The following is a 22606-nucleotide window of genomic DNA, read 5'->3' on the forward strand; positions in this document are numbered from 1 at the left end:
TATCAAACATCTCAGCTCAGGACCAATGTTGTGGGCCATCATCAGGGTATTGGACATCCCCAGATGATCCAACGGGTCTCCGTCCCCGTTGAATTTGGACAGGTGCGGCATACGAAAACCGGGTGGGTATGCCGTTGCTGCTATGCTGGGGGCGAAGAGCTCCAGCTCGTCCCTCGAATCATAGTCATCTTTCTCTTTCTCCGACTGGAGCTTCCTCATTAGCTCCTCCATCTGAGCCAGGCGCTCGAGGGTTTTGTCCTGATTTCCTTGGTTATTCCGGGGCTGCTCAACAGCTCCAGATCCACTGTGTATGTTTGGTGGGTTATTGCCCCTCCTATCTTGAGATAGGTTATTTGGGGCGTTCCCGCCATTACGCACCTCGGACAGGCCTCCCCCTGAGTGAGCATGGATGCCACCTCCTACTGGCTCTCCTCTATGAGAGTTAAGGCAATCTCGAAGGTCGCCCCTCTGGGTGGCTTGAGGGCTTTGCGCCGAGCTTAAGCGTTGACGCAGGTCTCCGCCAGAAAGATCGCTCCGGCGACTGCCGGTCCAGTAGCTCCCATTAGAAAAGCTCGGAGTCCACCTTTGGGGGTGAGGATCCGAGCTCTCTCTCGGCGCCCTGCTACGTCGGGAAGGTCCTGCGGACGGCGGGTTTCTCCTGCTGCTTCCATAGGCTGGAATATCTCGGATGGGCCGAGGAGGGGACGAATATCTTATTGGAGACGGAGGATGCCTGACCGGAGATGCAATCCTGGTTCCGTCAGGGCGGATCAAGTTAGGTGGGGGCCTTTCGGCCCTGCCAACCTGCGGGTCCCGCGCCTGGCGATCTGGACGAGGCGCAGGACGGCTGGTGGGGATGGGCTGACGTTGTGAGCCCTCCCCGGATCTCCTTCTGGAATTCCCTCGAGCTCTCCTGGGCGCGCTCGAGGCTGGTTGGGAGCTAGGAGTTGAAGTTCGGACCGAGCGGCTATACTGTTGTTCGGCTCTAGGCATTTCTTCGAAGTTTGCCTCTCGACGGTGCGATGAGGGAATAGAGTTGGATGTCGGAGGTCTGTCCGAGCGGCTAGGCTTGGACCGATTACCCTGGTGGGACTTATGAGTCTCGCCTTGCCTCTTTCCGACATTAGCGTCGGTTGTAAGAGGGGGTAGTCGGGCCAACACCTCCTTAATTTGCTGATTAGCTTTCACTAGTTGGCTCCTCAGCTGAGCGTTTTCCATCTCTACCGCAGTGTAAAAATCTAGGTTTGGATTAGGTGGCCGGGGCGCCGAACTTCCAGTGTCATCTTGGCCCACCGGCTGTTTGCCCGGCCGCTTGGCTGATCTCAGGAATTTGTTCACCGGGGATGGCGATATGATGAGCCTCCTGCCCATCATGTTGTTCCGTCTCGTTACCGTGTCTTGATCGAGTGGTCACCATTGTTGGATGTTTGCGATAGCACCAATCTAACTCGCTCTCAATGAAAGCACCAAACTGTTGACGCGATTCTTTGCCAACAGGTAATTAAGAAAATAAGAGGAAGGGATTAGTGCTTATGTTGAACCGAAATAGATGAATGATCTTTGTAAATGGACTGGTGACACAATCACGTTTTTTAGGTGGTTCAAAGGTTAAAATCCTTCTACTCCACCAGCCAATATTATTGCTATATGCTTGGTATTCTTTTACAGGGTATTTCTTTACACAATAGAATCCAACCTCTTGCAACTCCCAGGGTCTCCATATTTATAGGAGAGGGCACCTGAGAGTTGGTAAGAAGGTCATCCCGTGACCTTCTTACCTATCATGTCAACTCTGTGACATTCATGATTAATTCCTAAAACCTGACACATGAAGTGTGGTCTAATCAATAGGTAAGGGGGATAATGGGCCCACAGCCCAACCCAGTCGTGGGCGTCTGAATACGCACGTTCATGCTACGTGTCCGAGAAGTCAGGGATATATCAGACATGTGATGTCTGATATATGCACGTTTACCTTGCGTGGTTGACTTTATAAAAGGTCACAGCCTCCAACTCTATCCCGTACCACGAGCTGGATGCTTCCCTCGACCTGTGGCCTTCGAAGTCCAGACTCAGTTCTTAAGTAATCTTGGTGAACCTTTGGATATCCCGAGCTAACGTGGTAGGACCTGACGACAACAGCTCCGGTCATGGGGGATCCACGTGGCTGATATAGTTTAGGCTGTATCTCAGCTCGCTAATAGCCCGTTGGAAAATCAGGGCGTACAAATATAATTTCTAAGCATCGTGGTTTAAATTTTAAAAAGTCGTGGGTTAAATTTTAAGCCTTAAGGTTTAAATTTTAAAGAGTCGTGGTTTAAATTTTAAATCTTGTGGTTTAATTTTTAAAGACTAATGGTTTAAATTTTAAAGAGTCATCATTTAGATTTTAAAAGGTCATGAATTATATTTTACATGGTCGTGGTTTAGATTTTAAGTCTAGTGGTTGAACTTTTAAGTCTTGTGGTTTAAATTTTAAGAAATCATGGATTAAATTTTAAGTCTTGTGGTTTAAATTTTAAAATGTCGTGGTTTAAATTTTAAAGACCAATTGTTTAAATTTTAAAAAGTCGTTGTTTATATTTTAAAGGATCATGATTTATATTTTATATGTTTATGGTTTATATTTTAGGCCTATTAGTTTAACTTTTAAGCCTTGTGGTTTAAATTTTAAAAAGACGTTATTTAAATTTTAAAGCTTGTGATTCAAAATTTAAAGAGTAATGATTTAAATTTTAAAGCATGTGGTTGAAATTTTAAAGAGTCATGATTTAAATTTTAAGCATTGTGGTTTAAATTTAAAAAACTAGTGGTTTAAATTTTAAAGAGTCGTAGTTTAGCTTTTAAAATATCATGATTTATATTTTATATGGTCGTGATTTAGATTTTAAGCCTAGTAGTTTAAATTTTAAGAAGTCATGGATTAAATTTTAAGCCTTGTGGTTTAATTTTAAAAAGTTGTGGTTTAAATTTTAAGTCTTATGGTTTAAATTTTAAATAGTCGTGGTTTAAATTTTAAGCTTTGTAGTTTATATTTAAGTTTTGTGGTTTGCATTTTGAAGAGTTTTGGTTTTGATTTTAAGTCTTGAGGTTGAACTTTTAAAGGGTCGTGATTTAGACTTTATGTCTTGAGATTTATATTTTAAATGATTATTGTTTACATTTTAAATTTTGTGTTTTAAATTTTAAAGAGTTGTGATTTAGATTTTAAGTCTTGCTTACATTTTAAAGAATAACTTTTTATAGATTTAATACAATCCTATAAATATAATTGTCACACTTATATATAAAACTTTATAATTAGAATGCATTTCTAATTTAATTATAATATTACACATATAATGATACTATAACAACACTTAAAACTATGTGCTCATATAAAGATAATTTGGGAAGTCTAATAATAATAATAATAATAATAATAATAATAATGAGTATATCTTAACTAAATATATTTAGTATCTACCCTTAAAAATTGGTATTTATCAACTTTTACCAAATTTTCCTTGTTTTAGTCCGGAAGAATAACTTGGGCCACATAAACAGTAAGAGGCCCAATCTGGCCTAACAAAACAAAACCAAAATAGGAGAGAGAGAGAGTAAAGAAAAACCCTAGTAATCTAAAATGCCAAGTACGGCCAAGTCGGCCACCTTTGTGCTGTCTGTGCTGTTTGTGTAGTAGTACCACTTAACTCAAACTACACAATCAAAACAAACGCTCTACACTTGTAGTAGTGCAGCTGGAACACTCAGCTACAGGAACCTATTCTCTTCACCATTACCACCTGTTTTAACACCCGCATTAACGTTAACTATCCACCTCAAATTAATATTCTCTTTCTTTTTGAGCTTAGGGCTTGATTTTGAGTTTCTTGTTCATTATCTTACTATTGTCACAGTTTACACAGAGAAAGGTGACAATGGGGCATTGTGTGAATCATTGCGATTATCTATCTTCGAGGTCGACCCTCTTCTCATCGAACCTGAATTCCTCGAAATCGAACAGCTTTCGATTATTGTTTAGCTCCAGCAGGCTCGGAGCAAGAAAGGCCTCTTCCCCTGCTGCTTTGAAGCTGCGACCATGGCCAGCTCAATTTGTTCGACTGGAGAAGCTGACTCACCGAGTTAACTTGGTCCGAAGTGAGCAGGATGAGAAGGTGACGGCGGCAGCGCCATCACCCAATGTTGGCAAAAGAACGGACTTGAAGAAGATTATGATATTGGGGGCCGGACCGATTGTGATTGGGCAAGCTTGCGAGTTCGATTACTCGGGTACTCAGGCTTGTAAGGCTCTGAAGGAAGAGGGTTATGAAGTGATTTTAATCAATTCCAACCCGGCTACGATTATGACCGACCCGGACCTGGCTGACCGGACTTACATTACGCCGATGACGCCGGAGTTGGTCGAGCAAGTTCTTGAAAAGGAGCGCCCCGACGCACTGTTGCCCACTATGGGTGGCCAGACCGCGCTGAACCTGGCCGTGGCGTTGGCCGAGAGTGGTGCACTTGAAAAATATGGGGTTGAGTTGATTGGAGCGAAGCTTGAAGCCATTAAGAAGGCTGAGGATAGGGAGTTGTTTAAGCAGGCGATGAAGAACATTGGCATTAAGACGCCGCCATCTGGGATTGCCACAACACTCGATGACTGCATTGAAATTGCCAATGACATTGGAGAGTTTCCTTTGATTATAAGGCCTGCGTTCACATTGGGCGGCACTGGAGGTGGGATTGCTTATAATAGGGAGGAATTTGAAACCATTTGCAAGGCAGGGCTTGCGGCGAGCTTGACCTCTCAAGTGTTGGTTGAGAAATCCTTATTGGGTTGGAAAGAGTATGAGCTTGAGGTCATGAGAGACTTGGCGGACAATGTGGTTATCATATGTTCTATTGAGAATATTGACCCAATGGGAGTCCATACAGGGGATTCGATCACTGTGGCTCCAGCTCAAACTTTGACTGATAAGGAGTACCAGCGGCTGAGAGACTACTCAGTAGCTATAATAAGGGAAATTGGAGTGGAATGTGGTGGCTCTAATGTGCAGTTCGCTGTTAATCCCATCGATGGCGAGGTGATGGTGATTGAGATGAACCCACGAGTGTCTCGCTCATCAGCTTTGGCATCTAAGGCTACTGGTTTTCCTATTGCAAAGATGGCTGCTAAGCTATCAGTTGGTTATTCATTAGATCAGATTCCAAATGACATCACTAAGAAGACACCAGCTAGTTTTGAGCCTTCCATAGATTATGTGGTAACAAAGGCAAGTATAATTTCTTCTTATTTTTATACATATGTGTGCTGTATGTATATTTTTTATCAACATTCACTCAAATATTCCTGTGGTTAAACCGTTTGGCCGAACAAATTTTTCACTTTGCTGCTAACAACAATCATTTAGGATGTGCTTGTAACATAAACAATTTCAATAGGGTCTATTTAGTTGTGTTACTTCTTTAATGAATCGGCTATAAGTTCTATCCATATTCGGTCTGGTCTAATCGCCAACTCATACTAGATCTAGTTGCATTTTATTGTAATTAGAGTTATCCCCCAATAATTTGGCTTTCATGTTTTTTTTTTTGTTTCCGAAGTAAACCCTCATCAACTAGTGTTATTATGATGTAAAGCTTTAGGAGTAATTAATCAATTGCTTAGAGCTAAACAAAAATAATAACATCTCTTTCGTATGATTTCTTATAGATATCCACAGACATGTAGATATATTGACTTTACGATATATATTCTAAATATTGGGGGTGCTCTTCTGTTGAGACTGCATGTGATATTGAACGAGGCTTCTGTGTAAACTGGAACTTGTATTGTGTTTGTGCTGCCGTTGCTACTTTATTAATTTTAAATGCCTGATGTTTTTTCTACAACAATGCTCATGTTTTTCATTTCATAGTAGAGTAGACTCTGTTTTGACATAGTTAACTTGTAATTGGTAGTTCTTATTTTAAGATTAGACAGTATAGTGGTGGGGTTAGCCTCATTTTTTTGCATTGAAAATGTGAGCAAAATTTCAGATCTTAATGCTTATAAATAGAAAACAATTCTCTAGTCTGAAGTCTGTCTAACTCTCTCTCTCTCTATATGTATTTATGTGTATGCATATATGTAACAAAAAGGCTCTGGCTCTGGCTCTGGCTCTGGCTCAAGCTCAATATTAACAGTGAAATATTGCACATTGCTTTATATACTATTATGTATGCGTCAAGAATGGGAGTATAATATACTTTGATATCTTCACGTCTCTTTTTTGTACGTGTTTGAAGCTATTTTATTGTTTCTCATGTTATTTCACGCTTAACATGTTTTTTGGGAATGGTTGTCTATTCTGTATAGCTTTGGTGTCTTTCTGCACTTTGTTAGTTGAGTGGAGTTGATTTTTCTTGTAATTTGGTTTTGACAAGCAGGGGCCTTGACATCGGTCAGTAGTTTTAGTAAACTCTCTCGTTTGCAATTATGATAGCTGCCTTTGGAGGTCCAGACTCCAAAGTCCACTGACATAAATGGGCTACAAATTTTAACCCTACTTGCTCTCTCTGTTTTTACCCTTAATTATTACTGAAGTTAACATTTTATTTTATCCACAGCGTACTTGAGGGGGGCTTTTGGTTTTCTTTGCTATAGATTTTTATTTTTATTTTCGTTAAAAAATATCTTTTTTGAATAAACGTTGTCTCCCTTCAGGTTTTATAAATTATTTTTATAGGCTTCTAACTTTGGAGATTCTGTTTTCAAACTAATGGTTATTGTCATGAGCTTGTGATTGGTGGTTCTAGACATTACAGTCCTCCAAATTTTGGATAATAACTACTACTGCATCTTTTTGGAGGCGCACATCAATATCTTATTGATTCTTTTCATCTTTTTCTTTTTCACTTATTTCTCCAATGTTAATCATGCAGATCCCTCGGTTTGCATTTGAAAAGTTTCCTGGTTCACAGCCAATTTTGACGACACAAATGAAATCTGTTGGTGAATCAATGGCACTAGGCCGAACATTCCAAGAATCCTTCCAGAAAGCAGTGAGATCCTTGGAATGTGGCCACTCTGGATGGGGCTGTGGTAAGATCAAGGAACTTGACTGGGACTTAGACCAGTTGAAGTATAGCTTACGTGTTCCTAACCCTGACCGTATCCATGCTGTATATGCTGCAATGAAGAAGGGAATGAAGATAGATGACATTTATGAACTGAGTTACATTGACAAATGGTTCCTCACCCAGCTTAAGGAGCTGGTAGATGTAGAGCAGTTCCTTTTGGCTCGGAGCTTGTCTGACCTAACACAGGATGATTTCTTTGAAGTAAAAAGAAGAGGTTTCAGTGATAAGCAGATAGCTTTTGCCACCAAGTCGACTGAGATAGAAGTTCGGCAGAAGAGGATATCTCTAGGTGTTACTCCAGCATACAAGCGAGTGGATACCTGTGCCGCTGAGTTTGAGGCCAATACCCCTTACATGTATTCTTCGTATGATTTTGAGTGTGAATCAGCTCCCACCCAAAGCAAGAAGGTTTTGATTCTTGGTGGTGGACCAAATCGAATTGGTCAGGGGATTGAATTTGACTACTGCTGTTGTCACACATCCTTTGCCCTTCAGGTTTGTGCTCTTTTTTCAATTATGTTAAGACAATTGTACTTGTGGCTGCCTTCTATGTTTGTTTATTTTGACTTTTTTTTTTTTTGAAGAAATGCTTATTATGACTTTCCGTTGTATCTGAATTTGTAAATGTTTTGTTTGTCCCTTTCTTTTTTTCCAGAAAGCAGGATATGAGACAATTATGATGAATTCAAATCCTGAAACTGTATCTACAGACTACGACACAAGTGATCGTCTCTATTTTGAACCATTGACTGTTGAAGATGTGCTAAACATTATTGATTTGGAACGTCCTGATGGCATCATAGTGCAGTTTGGAGGTCAAACACCCTTAAAGCTGGCTCTACCAATTCAGCAGTACCTAGATGAGTGCAAGCCTAAATGTGCTAGTGGTGCTGGGAATGTACGCATTTGGGGTACCACACCAGATTCAATAGATGCAGCAGAGGACAGGGAAAGGTTTAATGCAATTCTTAAGGAGTTAAATGTTGAACAGCCTAAAGGAGGAATTGCCAAAAGCGAAGCTGATGCTCTTGCTATTGCAGTGGACATTGGGTATCCAGTTGTTGTCCGGCCTTCATATGTGTTGGGTGGCCGGGCTATGGAAATTGTCTATAACGATGAAAAGCTTGCGACCTACCTTGAAAATGCTGTAAAGGTGGACCCAGAACTTCCCGTGCTTATTGACAAGTATTTGTCGGATGCCATTGAGATTGATGTTGATGCACTTGCTGACTCTTATGGTAATGTTGTCATTGGCGGAATAATGGAGCACATTGAGCAGGCTGGGGTTCATTCTGGTGACTCTGCATGTTCACTTCCGACAAAAACCATCCCATCTTCTTGCTTGGAGACAATCAGGACATGGACTATACAATTGGCTAAGAGACTTAATGTGTGCGGCCTCATGAATTGTCAGTATGCCATTACAGTGTCTGGAGATGTCTTCTTACTTGAGGCGAATCCTCGTGCTTCTCGCACAGTTCCTTTTGTGTCCAAGGCAATTGGACATCCATTGGCTAAATATGCTGCACTGGTCATGTCTGGAAAGTCTCTTTCTGACCTAAATTTCACGGAAGAGGTAATCCCTGCTCACATGTCTGTAAAGGAAGCTGTTCTTCCATTCGAGAAGTTTCAAGGTTGTGATGTATTACTAGGGCCTGAGATGCGCAGCACCGGTGAGGTGATGGGTATTGATTTTGAGTTTCCCATTGCATTTGCCAAGGCGCAAATTGCAGCTGGACAGAAGCCACCACTATCTGGCACAGTGTTCCTGAGCTTAAATGACTTGACCAAACCCCATCTGGAAAAGATTGCAAATGCCTTCCAAGGGCTTGGTTTTAAGATTGTTTCGACTTCAGGAACAGCTCATGTCCTTGAATTATCAGGCATCCCAGTGGAACGAGTTCTAAAGTTGCATGAGGGGCGACCGCATGCTGGTGATATGGTATCTAATGGGCAAATCCAGTTAATGGTGATCACAAGTTCAGGTGATGCACTAGATCAGATAGATGGACGGCAGTTGAGGAGAATGGCTCTAGCTTACAAGGTTCCTGTAATAACAACCGTCGCTGGAGCTTTGGCAACTGCAGAGGCAATCAAGAGTTTGAAGACCAATACTATTAAGATGATCGCGCTGCAGGACTTCTTTAATGTCGAGTCGGAAACTGCAAATAGTAAGACCTTCTCTACTGTACAGAGTGCCACTAGTGCCCAGTGAGTGATAACTGCATCTTCCTTAATTGGAAAAGACATTTAGTTTGTTGTCTCAAGTTAAGTAGCTTGAATCTTTTAGTGACTAATGAATGATTTTCATGTCTATATATTTTCCTGGTAATCTGTCAAATGGTTATTATGATTGTCCATTTTTCTGTATAATCACTTTGAGTTGAAGGTGATGCACGAGAGTACCAATCTGTATGAGTTTATGGTCTTACATTTTTGCTAGAAGAGATTGTTCTTAATTCTTACATTTGCCCTATATAAAATAAAATATTTTCTTAGATTGGATTCTCATCGCCACCACCCCAGCACAGCCTAACAAAAATAAATTTAATATGCTCTATAGATTTTTTAGGGGCATTTGGTAACTATGGGATAATGTGAAGTCTAAGCAAAGACTATTACGACTAAGCTCCTAATCTTATTTTGTACATTGTAGTCAATCCAAACCTACCTCAACTAAATTAGCAGGACTTTCCAGAGACCCTAGAATGACAATTAATTATTGGTGCCACATCGTTAATTATTAGGCTAATGCTGTTGGTTGGTATGTGAATATAGAATAAACTATAGTCTACATTAATGCCTCGTGTACACTGCCCAGCATTATTTTATGTCTTCTGCTAACCTTTTGAGGGTTCTTATTTATTATTATTATTATTTTAAATAGTAGTTTGGAGCACAAACAATTTTGCCTGTTTACTTACCTAAATCTTTTACTTTGGAGCAGATTTTGTTCTTCTTATCCACATAAATCAAGCGTTCGATTAATTTTAGCTGATCAATATTTAGATATCGTTGAAAATATGTTGTGTCCTTTTACCTACTCTTGATGTTCCATCCCACCCTTTACGACAGTTATTACTGTTACGTGGTTAGAAGTAAGAATGTGCTTCTTAAATCTTCATTCCTCATACGAAGCTAAAGAGGAATGTTTGGCTTATGTATCCATCATCCTCTGCTGAAACATTCCAAGACCATCTTACTTTGGCACATGTCTTTGATTTTAGTGGCAAGACTTGGTTAAGTTTGCCTCTGTTTTCCCCATAAGCTATAGAAGAAACATGCTCCACAGTTTCAACAAGTAGCCCGTTCTTGCTTATGCCATGAATCCATTTCCTTCAAGAGGAAAATGACACTAGGCAAGTGGGCTCAAACTTCCACTCAAGATCTCAAATTACTATTAACACACCTAATTTGGAGGGCCTAAAGTCATTGATAGTGGAAACAGAGCAATAATTTTAGGATCATATAAGGTTACTCTTAGCGGTCTTGAGTGGGAAACTGGTTGTAGCAAAGACCTTGCTACTATATGTTTAGGAAAAAAACCGTGTGGACCTTTTCTTGAAACCAAACTGTGCTTTGGAATATAGAAATAGGAACCTAAGATCAAAGAGGCTCTAGAAAAATGACAACTTGCATCCATTTTAGGATGATGTTATTTTGAAATTGTTGCACATTTTTCAGTTCCAAATCCACTAAAAGGGTCAGTTGTTCTTCCACTCGTGTTTATCTATTCCCAATTATGTTACATTCTCTGCACATTTGTGAGGTGTACAACTTAGGTTTGTATCATTGATTCAACAAAAAAGGTTTGAAAATTCTGGGTCAAAGTCTTCAGAATTGGTCATGGTCATATATATTGATAAACACACATGGCATAAATATGTAATCAATGATCAGATTACCCCTTAATGGGGGAGTAAGTATAGGGACTGCATAAGCTTCTCCCAACAGTTTGATGATTTCATTTTTTGATAAAAAAAGTATCTCAATTATGGATTGTGCTGAAATTGCATTTATTAAGTATGCAAAAAAAGCTAATGAAAGCCTTCTTGAATGTGTTGAAAGACAGAGACCATTGAAACTGATCAACATGACCAATTGGTGACTGATCAAGTACCAGTGCCGTATTACTCTAGTGCACTTGTATGATTATCGCCACCACCATGACCATTCAAACTGATTACGACGTTTGTAAATGTTAGCCATTACTAGAACATTGCCAATGTGCCAACTCAACTTTTCTTTACTAGTTTTCTTCGATAACTATAACTATATATTATTGATGTCTTTGTGTGACTTAATCCTTTTGTCATAAATCTAATGATGGGATTGTGGGGTGGGTTTCTGCCGGGATTGAACGTAACTGAACTTTACTCGTATCAATATGAACGGGGTTTTATTTTTCAGAAGAAGAAAATAATAAATAAATAATATAGATCTTTCTGTAAGTGGAGAAGAAGTTAGAAAATAAATAAAAAATAAAAAAGATACATTCAAAGGATTGGCTTGTTTTTCTATTTATCAAGGTCCACACGCAAAAGACTCTTTGGAGAGGAATCAAGGGCTCAGTGTGAGAGAATGAAAAACACAAGTCCAACTGCCTCCACCGCAAAGTTGAAGCTCTTTATTTTTCTCTCTAATTTTCCAATGGGTGGAAAACTTGGCCAAAAACTAAAAATTAAGAATGGTTGCCAACTTTATTATTATTATTTTATTAGGAAGAATATGGTGTTATTATCCCATCCTAATAAGATTGTTTATTAATCAGATAAAGAAAATTCCTATAAATGTATAAGAATAATAGGGCTGCAAATCGTCAATGGCAACTTTGGACTTAAAATGAAGCAGAGTTTTCTTACTTCATGCGCGCAACGAGCTGACCGGCTCTCACCCACCTTGCCCCACCTCAAAAATCTCTATATTATCTTTTTCCTTTTGTTTGTTTCTGAAGCTCTATTCAACTCTTGCAAATCTAGGAAATTTAAGCCAAAATACTTTATGGATTCAATATATAGTAACGGAATTTTGGCTAAATTTTACTTTAAATGATATATTTTTTTGTTGAATTAAACTAAATTTTATTCATTAATACAATTGTACAAAGTACATACATTTATGATAACTAAGCAGCATGCACTATACATCTTTGTTTAGTTTTATTTATAGAATTTATTAATTATTTTATTAAATTTGTATTAATGTCGTATCAATTTTAAATAAATATCATATTTTAATTAAATAATTTATTTATTTTTGTTTAAGTTTATGTTTGTTCTAATTTTTTAATTTGAGAGTGACTATTATATGTTTAATATAATATTAAATATTATACTTGTATTTTAAATTTAAGTTTCTTGCTAGTTTTTAAAAAAAAAAATAATTTATTGCTAATTGACAGTAGATTATATTATATGTTTAATATTATATTATTTAATAAGTGAGTTTAAGTTTAAATAAATTTGATTTAAGTTATAAAATATATGATTTTATTATTTTTAAATAATTATTATTGTAAAATATCTCAAAAATATCTTTTTTTAATTATTTATTATTTTTAAATAATTATTATTGTAAAATATCTTAAAAATATCCTATTTTAAAATTTTTAATTATTTATTTTATTTTATTTTATTTAAGTTTAAGTATTTACAAACTATCGTTAAATATAAAAATATTCTGTTAAATATAAGAATATTTCGTTAAAATTAACATTAAAAAAATAAAAAACTGTTAAAATTAAGAATTTTCGTTATCTACACACTTATTATATAGAAGAAATTTCAACTTGTTAATATTATTGGAAAAAAACTCAAAAGCCGACTCCCCAACAGCAATTTTTTCCTCTTCAAACATATCTAACTATACTATAAATATCTAAAAAAAATTGTTAAGTATGAAAGTCAATGTGGTCGTAAACATAATCTAATAGTATCACTAACATAAAATATGATACGGACTAATACAAGAAGATTATCACCTAATAATGAAAGTTCATAGTAAATTTTATTTCACTATTTTTTTTATTATAATATCTTATGACATGGGTGATTTTTTTTATATATATTTTGTATATGTAAAAAGAATATTCATATGTAATTATGAATAATGTTAGGTACATGAAAATTATATATAATTAATTTTAATTATTAATATTTTTATTAAAAATATATATTTGTAAATTATATAATTGAAATTAATTATTGTGTGGTAGTATTTGCTCTTTAATATTAAGAGTAAATTACGGTTAAAATATCTAAGATTTTCAAAATATAAATATACTCAATGTCTTAGAAAAGTTCATCTTTTATACTTATTTTTTATTTTGAGAAATAATAAGAAAATAAATGGAAAATATATGATTATAGTTATTTTTTAAATTTTAAATTAATTTCATTTTCTTATTCTTTTTCAAAATAATAAAAAAAAAATTAAGATTTTAAAATGAATCAAAATAAGTAAAATTTATATTTTTTCTTCACTTTTTTTTTTAAGAATTCATATTTTAAATTGATGGAAAAGTATAAGTTTTTAATTATTTTAAATCATTTTTTATTAATTTTAATAAAATATTTATTAATTTTTAATTTAAAATATTTATTTTGATAAAGAATAAGAAAAAGGAAATAATTTACTATTTAAAAAATAATTAAAAAATCTATATTTTTTTCTTTATTTTCTTAATATTTCTCAAAATAATAAAAAAATAAGTATAAAAGTGTAATATTTTTAAAATATTGAATATATTTACCAAAAAAAATTTGAGTACAAAAATACAATATTTTAAAAATATTAAATATATTTAAGAAGAAAAAAAATGGAGTATAAAAATATAACATTTTAAAATATTAAGCAATTTACTTAAATATTAATATTAATAAAATATTACCGGGTCAATCTCAATAAATGTGCAGCTCATTGGTTTATATTTTTTGGGTAGGCAGCTCATTGGGTGGTAGTTAGAGAAGTAGAAAGGTTGCACTGTCAAGTGTCTCAAAGGAGGCAGCAAAAGAAAGCTCAATTCCGGACCAATGAGGGTTGTACTCTTTTTAACTGATTTAGCTAAACCCAAATCACACGTGGCATACTGTTAAAGGCTACAAAATCATTACTTTCATGCGTGGACCACTAGAGAGTGGAGGATTTTGTATTTAATTTCACACTAATTAAACTTCTTATTCCAATTCTTCGAAATGCCAATTTCAAATAATAATAATAATAATAATTGTGATTTAACAATTGATATAAAAAAATTTATCCTAAAAATAATGATTTCTAAAACTTAGCTATATGATTTGAAAAGAAAAATTACCTGACAAATTTACAACTATAAATTGTTGTCTAAACAGAAGGCCCTAACAATAAAAGTGACTTTCAACCTAATTCTTCAATTATTATCATTTTTTAGGAGTTTATTTACCCTTATATATATATATGGTGGAAAGAATCATGAAAAGTTTAGTCCTTTTGTAGGGCCTATTAAAAGAAGAGATAATAAAAGAAAAGAAATGACTTCGATCAATTCATTTTTCTTGTATTCATATTTAAAATTTTAATCAAACTTTTTATGATGTCATTGTGTAGATTAAATCGAATATATTTATGAGGAAATGTATACATAATTTTAAGTGTATAAAAGAAAATGTGATTTGAATAAAGTTTATGCTTAATGCCATATCACATAAAGTTAGTTATATATTTAACCTTTTCTTATCTAAATTTCTAGAGATGCATCGTTAGAACACAACATTTTTTGTTTGCATTGGTTGAAATTAAGCCTGAAGATTAGTCCAAGAAAATTGGGGAGTGAATGAAAGTGAGATAGTTCCCATTTTCTTCCATTAAATCGTTAAAAGCTAAGAAAAAAAAAGGTTAGGCAATTAGCATGAAATTTGCGGTGATAAACATAAACTTTCTTCTACATAATTATTTAAGGATAGTGACTTTTTTTGCGTAAATAAAATATATAAAAAGTGTTAGATAAGCAAGGTGACTACATTTTAATAAAATTACTGTTGAAAAAATAATATAAATGAGAATAATATTAAGAAGGAAAATTTGAGAAGAAATCTACTTGGGAAGTGGGAATTCAATTTTAATGTGAAACCATTAATTAGAAAAAGGTTCCAAAAGGAGTAAAAGAAAGAGGACTTGCAATAGACATCGCCTTCAAAGCAATTTTTTGAGAAAGTTAATTTCATACCAAATCACTTCATCACTTTACATTTAACGATATAGCAACATTTTAGACAAAAACAAAAATTAAAATCTGATGTATAATTATATCTCTTCTATAAGAAATTTTTTGTTTTAGCCGTTTTTTATTTTTTTCGTTAATTTTAACGAAATATTCTTATATTTAATAGAATGTTCTTATATTTAATTATAGATTGTAGTACATGATTTAAACTTAAATAAAATAAAATAAATAAATAATTAAACAAATTAAAATAGAATATTTTTTAGATATTTTACAATGATAATTATTTAAAAATAATAAAACTATACTGTTACACCCAGATTTCGAGACCTGAGATTGTGACCTCGAAAGCTGGACTCGTCAAGTGTGAGCTTGAGATATATAAAATGCACGTTCGTGGTCCAGATGTTAAACCCTCGAATCAAAATGGCAACCTCGAAGACATTTAACCTTGAAATTATTTCTAAGATCGAAAGAATGTAGCACCGAGATATATCCGTTGTTGGGTGTCTTCGGATCAAGTAGCCTGAGCTTAAAGAGTACAAGCTCGAAATGTAACAGCCTCGATGGTCTTTATCGGGTCCGAGCTGGTCTTGGAATAAGGCGGCTAGCTCGTAACTTATCAATAAACCTTGACCGACATGATGCTGGTTGCTGACCTCGAAAGATTTAATGAGTCATCTGATGTAACGCGTTCTGTACGTTTAAAGATATTTATTGTTGTAACATCCCAACATTAAAGAAATATTAACAGGTCTAGTATTCGCCCCTGGTCTTCAGGGGACGTTTCCTTGTATATAGGTATTACAGTATTTAATATAATTATTTTAATTAATAAGCAGAAGTATCTTCCCGAAATATGTGGAAATGAACTCTGAAAACTCTCTATAAATAGAGAGTCCATGAACATTTGTAAGGGACCGATCTTTTGATATCTTGAGAGAAACTCTGGAGAATTCATCCCTGAAGGATTTCCAGAAAACTCCAAGTCTTAATAAAATAGACCCGTGGACTAGGCAGAGTTAACTGCTGAACCTCGTAAAATTCTTGTTGTTCTACCATATTATTCATCTGCGTCATAGTTCCTATTGTTTAATTGCTCTACATATTAAGTTGACGAAAAACGGCGTCAACACATACTTTTTATAACTTAAATATAATTTAATTAAACTTAAACTTCACATATTAGATAATATCATATTAAACATATAATATAATATAATTTACAATCAACTAGCAACAAACTTGTTTTTTTTTTTAAAAAATCTAGCAACAAACTTTGTACGCCCTGATTTTCCCACGGACTGATTAGCGAGCTGAGGTACGGCCTAATCATGATTACCAGGCAGACATCCCCAGGATCGGAGCTGCCATCGTAAGGTCCTACCTCCTTAGCTCGGGGTACCCTAAGGGTTCGCCAAGATTGCCTAAGGATTGAGTCTGGACTCACAAGGCCGCAGGTCGAGTGAAGATCTAGCTCGTGATACGAGCTGGAGTTGGAGGCTGTGACCCCTTGTAAAGTCAACCACGCAAGGTAAACGTGCATATATCAGACATCACGTGTTGGATATATCCCTGACTTCTCGGACACGCAGCAGGAACGTGCGTATTCAGATTCCCACGACTGGTTTTGGGCCGTGCGGCCCATTATCCCCTTACCTATTGATTTGACCACACTTATGTGTCAGGTTTAGGAATTAATCATGAATGTCACAGAGTTGACATGATAGGTAAGAAGGTCACGGGATGACCTTCTTAACAACTCCCAGGTGCCTTCTCCTATAAATATGGAGACCTTGGGAGTTAATAGGGGGTTGGATTCTCGATTGTAAGAAATACCCTGTAATCAAATACCCAGTATATAGCAATAATACTGACTAGTGGAGTAGAAGGATTTTAACCTTTGAACCACTTAAAAAACGTACTTTGAGTCACCATTTCATTTTCAAAGATCATATATCCGTTTCGGTTCAACCTAAGCACTAATTCCTTTCTCTTATTTTCTTAATTACCTGTTGGCGAAGAACCGCGTCAACAGTTTGGTGCTTTCATTGATAGCAAGCTCGATTAGTACTGTCGCAAACATCCAACTATGGTGACTACTCGATCCAGGCACGGTAACGAGACAGAACAACATGATGGGCAGGAGGCTCATCATACCGCCATTCCTGGTGAACAAGTTCCTGAAATCTAGCAGCGGCCAGGAAAACAGCCGGCGGGCCAAGATGACACCGGAAGTTCGGCGCCCCGGCCACCTAATACAAACTCGTGTTATTACACTGCGGTGGAGATGGAGAATGCTCAGCTGAGGAGCCAGCTAGCAATAGCTAACCAGCAGATCAAAGATGTGCTGGCCCGACTACCCCCTCTCGCAACCGACGCTAACGTCGGAGAGAGGCAAGGCGAGGCTCCCAAGTCTCGCTGGGGTAACCGGTTCAGGCATAGCCTCTCGGACAGACCTCTGACAGCCAACTCCACTCCTTCATCACACCATCGAGAGGCAAACTTTGAAGAAGTGCCTGGAGCCAGACAACAGCAGTACAGCCGTTCGGTCAAAACTTTGACTCCTAGCTCCGAACTAGCCTCGAGCGCTCCCAGGGCAGCTCGAAGAAATTCCAGAAAGAGGTCCGGGGAGGGCTCGTAGCATCAGCCCGTCCCCAACAATTGTCCTGCGCCCCGTCCAGATCGCCAGGCGCGGGACCAGCAGGTTGGCAGGGCCGAAAGGCCCCCACCGAACTTGATCCGTCCTGACGGAACCAGGATGGCCTTTCTGGTTAGACATCCTCTGTCTCCAATCAGATATCCATCTCCTCCTCGGCCCGTCCGAGATATCCCAGCCTATGGGAGTAGCAGGAGAAACCCGCCATCAGCCGGACCTTCCTGACGTAGCAGGGCGCCAAGGGAAAGCCCAGATCCTCAACACCAAAGGCGAGCTCCGAGCCTCTCTAGCAGGAGCTACTGGACCGGCAGTCGCCGGAGTGACCTTTTTGGCGGGGACCTGCGTCAACGTCTAAGTTCGGCACAAAGCCCACAAGCCACTTGGGGAGGCGATCTGCGAGATCGCCTTAACTCTCATAGAGGGGAGCCAACAGGAGGAGACAGCCATGCTCGCTCGGGGGGGGGGGGGCCTTGTCCGAAGTACGTAACGGCGGGAATGCCCCAAATAACCTATCTCAAGATAGGAGGGGAAATAATCCACCAAATATGTACAATGGATCCGGAGCTGTTGAACAGCCCTGAAATAACCAAGGACATCAGGACCAAACCCTCGAGCGCCTGGCCCAGATGGAGGAGCTGATGAGGAAGCTCCTGTCAGAAAAAGTAAAAGATGAATATGATTCAGGGGACGAGATGGAGCTCTTCGTCCCCAGCATAGCAGCAACGACGTACCCACCTGGTTTCCGTATGCCGCACCTGTCCAAGTTCAATGGAGACGGAGATCTGTCGGATCATCTAGGGATGTTTAACACCCTGATGATGGCCCACAACATTGGCCCCGAGCTGAGATGTTTAGTCTTCCCTTCCACACTGACTGGACCTGCCAGGCAGTGGTTCAAGCAAGGTAAAAGACAGTCAATCAGCTCCTGGAAGACTTTCTCGGCAGATTTCAAAAGGGCATTCCAAGCCTCCCAGGCTGCCCGCGTTCAGGCCGACTCTCTGGCTAACGTGAGGCAGTAGCCCGGGGAAACTCTGAAGGCCTACCTGAGCAGATTTGCGAACGTCGCTGCTCAGGCCAGAGACACGGATGATAGCTCCAAGCTCATGGCCATGAGAACTAGAATCCTCGTCGGAGGGGATCTCTAGAAAGACATACAAAGAAAGGGAGTTAGCTTAGTTAATGAATTCCTTAACAGGGCCCAGGAATGGATCAACTTGGAGGAAGCCGAAGCCGTAGGAACCAGCCAGGTCCCTGATCAGCCCACTGGAGTGGGGACGGAGGTCGTGGCAGCGACCCAAAACGTCACACAGAATAACTAGCTCGGTGGAGGCAAAAGAAAGGGGAATGGTGAAGGCAGCAAGCACGACCAAAAGAAGAATAAGTCCGTGGACAAGTTCAAGCCTGTCTACGCGACTTATACAGAGCTCACCCAGTCTAGGGAGAATATTTTCCTAGCTAATTCTACTCGCCTCCCCTGGAAGAGGCCAGAGCCATTGAAGCACCAAAAGGGGAAGAGAGACACCTCCAAGTTTTGCCGCTTTCACAACGATGTTGGCCACAATACTGATGATTGTAGGCATCTAAAAGATGAGATTGAGACTCTCATCCAAGCCGGCCCCTTGGCTCAATACGCATGAAATAGGGTCCCAGCAAGTCGACCTGCTCCAGAAGTCCCGGCCAGTTAGCCCGGGTCTCGGATAGATCAGGACGTCCCCCCTCCCGTGGTAGGAGGGCAGATATCCACCATCTCTGGAGGACCGCATATGGCTGGCACAAGCAGGGGTGCCTAGAAGAGGTACGTCAACGAACTTAAGGCACACAACGGAGTAGAGTTCGTCCCAGAGCAGCGTCAGCCAAAGCAGCAGCGATTGGACAGGCAACCGATCATTTTTACAGAGGAAGATGCGGGCCATGTCCAGTTCCCTCACAATGACCCTCTGGTCGTGGCAGTTCAGCTCGCCAATCGTAGAGTCAGGAGGGTCCTGATCGACAATGGGAGCTCTGTGAACCTCCTATTCCGGTCCACATTGGAGAAGATGGGTTTGACCGTTGCCGAGCTGAAGAAGACCTCCATGATGCTGTACGGTTTTTCGGGAGAAGGATCAGCAGCAATAGGAACGATCGAGCTAGTGATAACCCTGGGAGAAAGATCTTGGACAGTCTCCAAACTTCTCGAGTTCGTGGTCATCGACTGCTCCGCTGCATACAACGCAATTTTGGGACGACCTACGCTCATAGCTTTTGAGGCCATCACTTCCATTCGCCACCTCGCGATGAAATTCCCTACTTCCACGGGAATATGCACTGTCCAGGGCGATCAGCTCGCTGCCAGGGAATGCTACAGCATTTCCATGAAAGGAAAATCTAAACCCGGGCAGTTGGCAATGGCCATCCAAGGTGGTGAAGAGGAATCTCGGGAACCCTTAGCTGATCCTGAGATTGAAAAACCTCAAAACGCCGAAGGGGAAAATATCATCTTAAGTGAGGATATTGACCCCCGAATAGGCGAGGACAGATTGGAGCTGGTCAGAATTCTGCGGGATAACCTGGATGTGTTTGCGTGGTCACACGAGGACATGGTGGGAATCAGCCTGAGTGTCATCATGCACACACTTCATCTGGATAAGTGCGTTCCTGCAAAGTCCCAGAAGCAGAGACGCCTAAGAACGACCCGAGTTGAAGCCTTGGAGGAAGAGGTGGCCCGGCTCAAAAAATGCGGCTTTATCCGTGAAGCCAAGTTTCCAATTTGGGTTGCCAACCCCGTGCTGGTCCCGAAGCCCAACGGGAAATGGCGGACCTGCATCGACTTCTCCGACCTGAATAAAGCCTGCCCCAAGGATTGTTTTCCACTGCCAAGGATTGACCAGTTGGTGGATGCCACGACGGGGCACGAACTCATGTCCTTTATGGACGCGTACTCAGGCTACAATCAGATCGCCATGAATCCGGCGGACCAGGAGCACACCAGTTTCATGACCCCAACTAATGTTTATTGTTACAAGGTCATGCCCTTCGAGCTGAAGAACGCCGGGGCTACGTATCAAAGGTTGGTGAATAGAATGTTCGCAGACCAGATCAAAAAAAACATGGAAGTGTACGTCGATGACATGCTAGTCAAGTCAAAGACTGCCGATAACCATGTTTCTGACCTGGAAGAATGCTTCAAGATCCTACGGGAGTATGGCATGAGGCTAAATCCACAGAAGTGCACCTTTGGAGTCGCATCAGGAAAATTCATGGGTTTCATAGTCAATACCCGAGGAATCGAGGCAAACCCCGACAAGATCAGATCGTTGCTCGAAAAGATGTCCAAGGCCTGACAGGGAGAGTGGCAGCCCTCAATCAGTTTATTTCCAAGTCCATCGATAAGTGTTTGCCATTCTACAACCTGCTCCGAGGAAATAAGAAGTTCGAGTGGACAGAAGAATGCGAAAGCGCTTTCCTCGACCTGAAAGCACATCTGGCCGAGCCACCCGTACTATCCAAACCAAAAGCAGGAGAGCCTCTTTTTCTCTACCTAGCTGTCACAGAGGACGCAACCAGTGCCGTGTTGGTCCGGGAAGAAGACCGGATTCAGAAGCCAGTCTACTACATCAGCAAGAGACTTCTCGGAGCTGAATCCTGGTACCCGTTGATGGAGAAGTTGGCGTTCTGCGTTATCACGGCCTCGCGAAAGCTCAGGTCGTACTTCCAGTCCCACTCAATACACGTCATGACCGATCAGCCTTTAAGGCAAGTTTTGCAAAAACCTGAAGCATCGGGACGCTTGTTAAAGTGGGCAATTGAGCTTAGCCAGTTAGAAATTTTGTACACTCCGCGAACTGCTATAAAGAGTCAGACCCTGGCCGATTTTGTAGCCGAGTGCACAGGATTCCGGGAGGATCCTGTAGAAGACTCGCCCCAGGCCACCTCGGCCAAGGCGTCGTGGAGAATATTTGTGGATGGTTCATCCAATGAGAACGGCTCCGGGGCTGGAATCATTTTGATATCCCCTGAAGGACATAGATTCCACTCGGCGCTGAGGTTCGGGTTCAAGGCCTCCAACAACAAGGCCGAATACGAAGCTTTGCTGGCCGGGCTAAGGATAGCTAAAGGCGAGCTCCGTCCAGTGCTTCAGTGACTCCCAGCTCGTGGTAAACCAGGTTCTGGGCGAATATCAAGCACGGGGACCTAAGATGGCTGCCTATCTAGCGAAGGTAAAGGTTGAGCTGTCCGCATTCGGGCGGGGCTCGATCGAACAGATACCTCGGGAGCAGAACGCTAACGCAGACGCTCTCGCCAAGCTCGCCACCTCTGGGGAGACAGAAACCCTGGGGTTAGTGCCAATAGAATTCTTGGAGAAACCAAGTATAGAGGAAGCCAGGGCGGAGGTCGAGATGATCGACGCCAAGCCGACCTGGATGACTCCCATCCTTGAGTATCTTGTCGAAGGAAAGCTACCTTAAGGGCGTAATGATGCGCGGCGAGTTCTGTATCAAGCTCCCAGGTATACGATAGTAGACGGGGTGTTATACCGGCGTGGGCACTCCCTACCTCTCCTACGATGTGTTCTTCCAAGCGAAGCAAAGGCCATCCTACAGGAAGTGCATGAGGGTTTTTGCGGAGATCACACTGGGGGGCAAAGCTTGGCCTTAAAGGTC

At 39.8% G+C, this 22606-nt stretch overlaps 1 protein-coding gene across 1 annotated transcript; it reads left to right on the plus strand.

Moving 5' to 3' along the window:
• Window positions 1-3647: 3647 nt before the first annotated feature.
• On the plus strand, window positions 3648-9605 carry LOC133788508 (carbamoyl-phosphate synthase large chain, chloroplastic). The gene is made up of 3 exons (XM_062226021.1): window positions 3648-5258; window positions 6910-7602; window positions 7763-9605. Exons 1-3 carry the CDS (start codon window positions 3921-3923, stop codon window positions 9320-9322), a joined length of 3591 nt encoding a protein of 1196 aa, XP_062082005.1. The 5' UTR covers window positions 3648-3920; the 3' UTR covers window positions 9323-9605.
• Window positions 9606-22606: the final 13001 nt, after the last annotated feature.

The sequence above is a fragment of the Humulus lupulus genome, chromosome 7 (genome assembly GCF_963169125.1).
Source record: "Humulus lupulus chromosome 7, drHumLupu1.1, whole genome shotgun sequence".
Classification (NCBI taxonomy): Eukaryota; Viridiplantae; Streptophyta; class Magnoliopsida; order Rosales; family Cannabaceae; genus Humulus; species Humulus lupulus.